At 38.0% G+C, this 7500-nt stretch overlaps 1 protein-coding gene across 1 annotated transcript in view; it reads right to left on the bottom strand.

Annotated features, from left to right (window-relative positions):
* Positions 1 to 6783: 6783 nt before the first annotated feature.
* Positions 6784 to 7500, bottom strand: part of LOC115223321 (OTU domain-containing protein 7B) — a 209008-nt gene continuing 208291 nt past the window's right edge. Inside the window, exon 11 of the mRNA XM_029793837.2 lies at positions 6784 to 7070. Within this exon, the coding sequence (XP_029649697.1) occupies positions 7059 to 7070 (12 nt within the window). The 3' untranslated portion in view covers positions 6784 to 7058. The remainder of the gene's footprint in view (positions 7071 to 7500) is intronic.

Here is a 7500-nt window from a genome sequence, read left to right on the forward strand (position 1 = left end):
TTCTCCAAGGGCATTTTCGCAGGTTTCTCTTCTACAGAAGAGCAATACATCATTTTGGGATAAATTTGACGCAAATAAAATAAAAAATTATCCCCTCCTCACAGAGGGGAATAACGTTCACAAAGTCTACCAAACACAGATAACAAAATGTTTTATAATAACACACAACAAAATATAAGTACTATTTAAGAAGAGTGGTCCCGGTGCGCATACTCACACATCCGCACTAGGTAGTCAAGACTAGTCGATCCTACAATGACTACCTAGCAAAGTAAATAAAACACAAAATAAATAATGTTTGGAAATTTTCGCATGGACCGGCAGATTTTTTAAATAATTTCTTTGTAACTAAACACTTTTAAACTTCGTATACTGGTAGTATGTGTTTATAAAACATCTTTTTCTCTTGGCTTTCTTGAGAAAATTCTGTAGTTTGTAAGCTATTTCTTGTTTATTTTCTTACATTTCGGCAATTTCAACCAATCAATGACGTCTATTGAGGTGAATTCAATATCTCCGGAGTGTTGTCAACGACAAATATAGCTATGTATTTCCTCCACAACAACCTTCTCTACTCAAAACCCTTCCCTCGTAGTATTACCCCTACCTACCTTATAGCAGCAACATTTCCCCTCCTTGGGTTTTTGGCTTGAGAGCAACACTGTACCCTCAGTAGTGCCAGTGACATGAGTAAAGCACACAGCACAGTGTGTAAAGTGGTTAGCATTAGGAAATGCATCCAGCTGCAGAAACCATGTCAAAGCAGACACTGTGGAACAATACAGTCCTCAATGCATTGGGTCTTCCTCGAACTGTCCATCCTATGCCAGCATGGAACATAGACATTAACCCTTTAGTGTTCGCATTATTCTACCAAAATTAATGCTTTCCCATCCACTTTGTTTTGAACTAATCATGCATTATCTTGTAGCTTTGAGATTTTGATGAGGTAGCTGTTAATTTTTAAAACGATAGTGTAGGGTTGGTGTGAGACACCAGATCTGGCTAGTTTGAACATAAAACAGGCAGAATACTTTTGGCCGGATATGGCCAGTTTAAATGCTAAAGAGTTAAATGATGATGATGATAATGATACAATGCATGTAATATATATCGATAGCAATATACTGAAAGGTAAAGGGACAAACAAGAGTTATCTGCTAGAAATACATCATATAAAACACACATTTATATGATGGCCTTGACCCCTTCGTTACCAACCCGGCTGAAACCGGCTCTGGCTCTTTAGTTTAAATGTCTTGTTTACATAAGTTTTGAATTCAAATCTTCCACTAAACCGTAGTCACAATTTATGTTCCTAACACTAGCTTAATGATAACGAAGATATTTTACTAAATTCTTTGTTATATTTAAAATAATTGGGAGAAACACAGAACATCTCAAAATAAATACAGTAATGAAAGGGTTAAGAAACAAACATTTTACACACCACAAGATCAGAATGTGCAACTTTGTAAATACAAATATTGGTACACAGGGTGTTCAGGTTACATTTCAAGATATTTTTTATGTCTCCTTCCTTCAGGAATAACCCGCATGGTTCATGGTCTCAAGAATTTGTCTTATGAAGAAAGGCTGAAGACGCTCGACCTTTATTCTCTAGAAAAACGCCGCCGCCGTGGTGATCTCATTCTCGCTCACAACATCATAAGCGGAAAGTGTAACCTCTCGAAAGAGCTGTTCTTCACTCTTGCTCCAGAGCGTCGGCTGCGGGGTCATTACGAAAAGCTCTACCTGCGCCAATTTCATCTCAATTGAAGGAGAGGAGCTTTCTCCGTCCGGGTTGCGGATCCGTGGAACAAGCTGCCAGACGAGATGGTGAAGATGCCGACGACCACTTTGTTCAAAGTCTCCCTTGACCTCAAGTGGCCTGAACTCTTTACATGAACACCACCCTGTACTTAACTCCATGTCCCCCTACATGGCCTTGCTTTTTGCTTTTGAGCCAAAAAATTAACTAACTAACTAACTAACTTTGTGATGTTGAACAGTCAGTGATGTTGGAGAGTTGAATAAAATTTATCTGACATGAAAGACTAGAAGCCATCTGAATATTGAACCCTCTCATAGGTTCACATTACAAAGGCTCTCTCTCATATTCATACTCCCTATTGAGTAACCTTCCATGCCCCTTTATTTTGCATCATGGAATGGAAACATGACATTACCCTTCTACACACGCATTTTTTCTGCTTCACTATCCTGTAAAAGAGTACTTCATAGTTTTGGTTGTGAAGCTGTAGAATATTGGCATAGCTTTCTTTTTATTTTTTGTTTTTCCCTTTGCTAAATCGACCTGTCTCCTACCTTTGGACAAGTGTACCACCATACATTTTGGGAGAAAAAACCCTGCGTCCACATACTCCCTCCACAACACTGAACACCTTTTTGATCTCCATGTGTCTAACACACGTGGACATGCCTACAAAGTCAGAAAACAACACAGCTCCCATGACTTTCGGAAACATTTCTTCACGCTCAGAGTTGCTGATGCATGGAATAAACTGCCTGCGTCAGTTGTTGACTGCCATGACACTGCATCCTTTAAGGCCCTCATGCTTTCCGAAATCCGCCGAAACTACACCTGATTATATATACACTTTAGATGAGTTGTAGTGCACCTGAGCACTGTACACAATTATTATTATTATTATTATTATTATTATTATTATTATTATTATTATATTTTCTTCAAGCTACAAGCTGTCCCCATTCTTTCAAATCCTTCAAGATGTCTCTGCTTTTATAGTTCTGTATACTTCTCTGTTCAACCATCACATCACCCTTCACTTGACTGGCATTTTGTACCAGGCACAGATTTATTCTGCGGCTCGAAACGAGCTGCCTTATATCAACTTCCAGTTGTCCTCTCGCTCCGACTTCTCATCAAAGGCTTTAATTAGTTAGTCACACCTCCACCTGTTTCAAGGATCTCTAGGTTTCAAAGAAAGCTGTCAGACCTTCAAGCTCTGCCTCTCAAATCACTAAGTGTGAACCTATATTTTTAAGTCCAAGGCGGCGAGCTGGCAGAAACGTTAGCACGCCGGACGAAATGCTTAGCGGTATTTCGTCTGCCGCTACGTTCTGAGTTCAAATTCCGCCGAGGTCGACTTTGCCTTTCATCCTTTCGGGGTCGGTAAATAAAGTACCAGTTTCGCACTGGGGTCGATGTAATCGACTTAATCTGTTTGTCTGTCCTTGTTTGTCCCCTCTATGTTTAGCCCCTTGTGGGCAATAAAGAAATATATATTTTTAAGTCCATTCTTTACCAGAAAATGACTCTGCATTCCCAACTATCTTGGGGCTGAGAATAAGAATCTCCTCCAAAATGTTTTTTCTCAATTTTATGAAAATAATCTTAATCTGGACCTTCGAAAACTTATCTCTGAAAACTTCAATTTGAAGAAACAATTATCCAGAACTTCCCTCTTCAACCATCACGTCATCATTTATCTGGTAGTCATTTTCACCAGGTACAAATTTGTTCTGCAGCTCTACATAATATAATATAATGATATAATATAATGAAATTATTGTATACAGTGCTCAGGTGCACCACAACTTGTCAGAAAGTGCGTATAAAGTACATGCAGTAATGTAGAAATGTCTGGAAAGCGAACAATGTATGAGTCAGATACATGCTTGTGTGTGTATGGAGGGGAGAAAATCAGGTGTAGTGTTGGCGAATCTCAGGAAGCATGGAAGTTTTGAAGGATGCAGTGCTCCGACAACTAACAACTGATGCCGGCAGTTTGTTCCATGCTTCAGCAACTCTCAGCGTGAAAAAATGTTTCCTGAAGTCATGGGAGCTGTGCTGTTTTCTTACTTTGTAATTATGTCCACGGGTGTTAGACGGGTGGAGTTTGAAAAGGTGCTCAGAGTTATTGTTTGTACATGAGCCGCCTCATATGAACTTCCAATTGTCCTCTATCTCTTCTTTTCATCAAAGGCTTTTATTGAAGCATTTAATTAAGTACATCACGTCTCCAACTATTTTAACGATACCTAAGTTTCTAGGAAATCTCTCAGACCTTCAATCTCCAAGTCTCAAATCACTAACTTCCAACCTTTCTTCTTTCTTTCTTTTCTTTTACTTGTTTCAGTCATTTGACTGTGGCCATGCTGGAGCACCGCCTTTAGTCGAGCAAATAGACCCCGGGACTTATTCTTTGTAAGCCCAGTACTTATTCTATCGGTCTCTTTTGCCGAACCGCTAAGTGACGGGGACGTAAACACACCAGCATCGGTTGTCAAGCAATGCTAGGGGGACAAACACAGACACACAAACACACACACACACACACACACACACATATATACATATATACGACAGGATTCTTTCAGTTTCTGTCTACCAAATCCACTCACAAGGCATTGGTCGGCCCGGGACTATAGCAGAAGACACTTGCCCAAGATGCCCCGCAGTGGGATTGAACCCGGAACCATGTGGTTGGTAAGCAAGCTACTTACCACACAGCCACTCCTGCGCCTATGTTGTTAAGTCCATTCTTTACCTGGGAAGAACTGTGCATTCACAAATAGCTGTCTATCCCATTTCGTAGTTAGAATGTAGCCAATCTGGCTTGTGGGTCACCAGATTCATAGTTTATCAAATAGCTGGTAGGTTTCCCGGAGTTCTGAAGTGAGGGTTGACAAAAACAGGGTGGCATTGAGAATAAGAATGTCATCCAAAATGTTTATTCTCAATTTTATGAAAATAATCTTAACCTGAACCTATGAAAACTTATCTCTGAAAAGTTTAATTTGAAGAAACAATTATTCAGAAATGAGGAATCAGTCTGGTGTGGGGCGCTAAACTATACATATGCCTTGTGTTTTTCCTTTGTGATCTCTTCTATTTTATATTTGGGGTCATTGTTTGTGTAAATATTTGACAAATTTAGAATATTTCTGAGTATAAAGAATTAATAACTTATATTATTGTATAACATTTAATGTGTGAAGCATTTAAAAGACATTAAGCAATACAGAGAGTGTAATTACAGGATGTGATATTCAAGAAAGAATGTGTAGGGTTATCAGGAGGAGGAGATTCGGTATACAGCTCCTTACATCATGGAAAACAAACTGCATGAGTGGTCAAGAAAGGAGTGGAAGGTGAATATTGCAAAAATAGAAGAAAAAAGTCTAGAATTTTTGGAAATATTGAAGTCACAATTTCCATTGCATAAAACAGGAATATTAAATAACTGGCAAACAAGAAACTACCCTTTTCCTTTCTTCCCTGTATCAATATATTTGTGTCTTGTTAAATTACTATTATCAGAGAATGATTTACCACAGATATCACAGTGATAAGGTGTCTCTCCTGTGTGAATATATTTGTGTCTAGATAAGTGACCACTGCCAGAGAATGATTTACCACAGGTATCACAATAATACAGTTTCTCGCCTGTATGAATACATTTGTGTATAGTTAAGAGATTATTTTTAGAGAATGATTTACTACAGATATCACAGTGATATGGCTTCTCTCCTGTTTGAATATGTATGTGAGTAGTTATGCTAGAATTTTGAGAGAATGATTTACCACAGACATCAATATGGTTTCTCTCCCGTATGAATACATTTGTGTCTAGTTAAGTCACTATTTTGCGAGAATGATTTACCACAGATATCACAATGATATGGCTTCTCTTCTGTATGACTACATATGTGTGCAGTTAACCTATAATTTTGAGAGAATGATTTAGCACAGATATCACAATGATATGGCTTCTCTCCTGTATGAATATGTATGTGTTCTGTTAAAGCATAATTTTCAGAGAATGGTTTACCACAGATATGACAATGATATGGCTTCTCTCCCGTATGAATACGTTTGTTTTGTTAAGTCACTATTTTGAAAGATGCTCTACCACAAATATCACAAGGATATGGCCTTTCAGCTGTATGAATACGTATGTGTTTTGTTAAGGTAGTACTTTCAGAGAATGATCTACCACAGATATCACAATGATACGGGTTCTCTCCTGTATGACTATATATGTGTGCAGTTAACCTATAATTTTGAGAGAATGATTTAGCACAGATATCACAATGATATGGCTTCTCTCCCGTATGAATATGTATGTGTTCTGTTAAAGCATAATTTTCAGAGAATGGTTTACCACAGATATGACAATGATACGGTTTCTCTTCTCAATGGTTATGTTTGTGCATAATTAAGTTACTTTTTCAAGAGAGGGACAGTCATAAGATCTCATCTCTTTTATCAGATGTGGGGAAATAAATTCTATAATTTTCTCACTCTTTTTTTTTTACTACTTTTCTTCTCAAATTAGTACATTTTTCTTGCTTTTGTTCTTATATGTCATTCCTTCTACTGCTGTATTTCTGTCCAGTGTTAACCTTTGTTTAGCAACACTCCCGCAAATTTATGCAACTTTAATCAGCACACAAACTTCTCTACGAGAAGTTATGCGTCGATCTTCCAAAATGGCAGCCTCAACTTGACAGACAGATGCCTCATCAATGGCAGAAGGGGTGCGACCAGATCTGGGAGCTGTTTCCACAGAGTTCCGACCATGTTTGAATTCACAATGCCAGCGTTTTACAAGGTCATATGGTGGGGCATCATCACCATAAGTTACTTTCATTTCATCAAAAGTCTCCCGTGGTGTGCATCATTTCAAATACAAAAACCGGATCACTGCTCGACACTCAACATGCTCCATTTCCCACTTGACTCATTTCAAACACCTGTAAATCAGAAACCACAATTAGTTCGGAGCTGTAATTTGCCACCTAATCTATAGAGATATCAATAATTGCACATGCAAAATTTCAGCTAGATCAAACAAAGGCAAGTGGGTCAGAGACATTACTTATTGAACGCCCCTCGTACTTGACACTCCAGCTAGTAATGTTCAGAAATTTTGCTAATAATATTATTTCAGAGCAAAAATTTCACAAGAATTCTTCCACGGATTGTAGAAACAATGCTATACATCTGTTTTGTAGAATATTTTCCTTTAGTCTTTAAAACATGGTAGATATTGAGGATGCTTCATCTGTCATTTGATGTTCTGAAATTATAGAGAAACGACAGTGTAAGATGTTGAGGCTACTTAAAAAATACAGATTCATTTCTATTGAGACAAACTGTAGAAACAAACATTTATCTTAACAAACTGAGCTGGATGCCAACACTTCCATAAAGAACTGCTGATCTCTCAAAGTAGATGGAAAAAGTGAAAGAAGACAAGGAAGAAGTGCTGATGAGCTAACTCAAGATGCTGAACCAGGCATCTTGGAGTTTACTGTATCACCTGAAATGTGAATCTTGGAGTTTACTGTATCACCTGAAATGTGAATCTTGGAGTTTACTGTATCACGTGAAATGTGAATCTTGGAGTTTACTGTATCACCTGAAATGTGAATCTTGGAGTTTACTGTATCACTTGAGATGTGAATCTTGGAGTTTACTGTATCACGTGAAATGTGAATCTTGGAGTT

The sequence above is a fragment of the Octopus sinensis genome, linkage group LG22 (genome assembly GCF_006345805.1).
Source record: "Octopus sinensis linkage group LG22, ASM634580v1, whole genome shotgun sequence".
Classification (NCBI taxonomy): domain Eukaryota; kingdom Metazoa; phylum Mollusca; class Cephalopoda; order Octopoda; family Octopodidae; genus Octopus; species Octopus sinensis.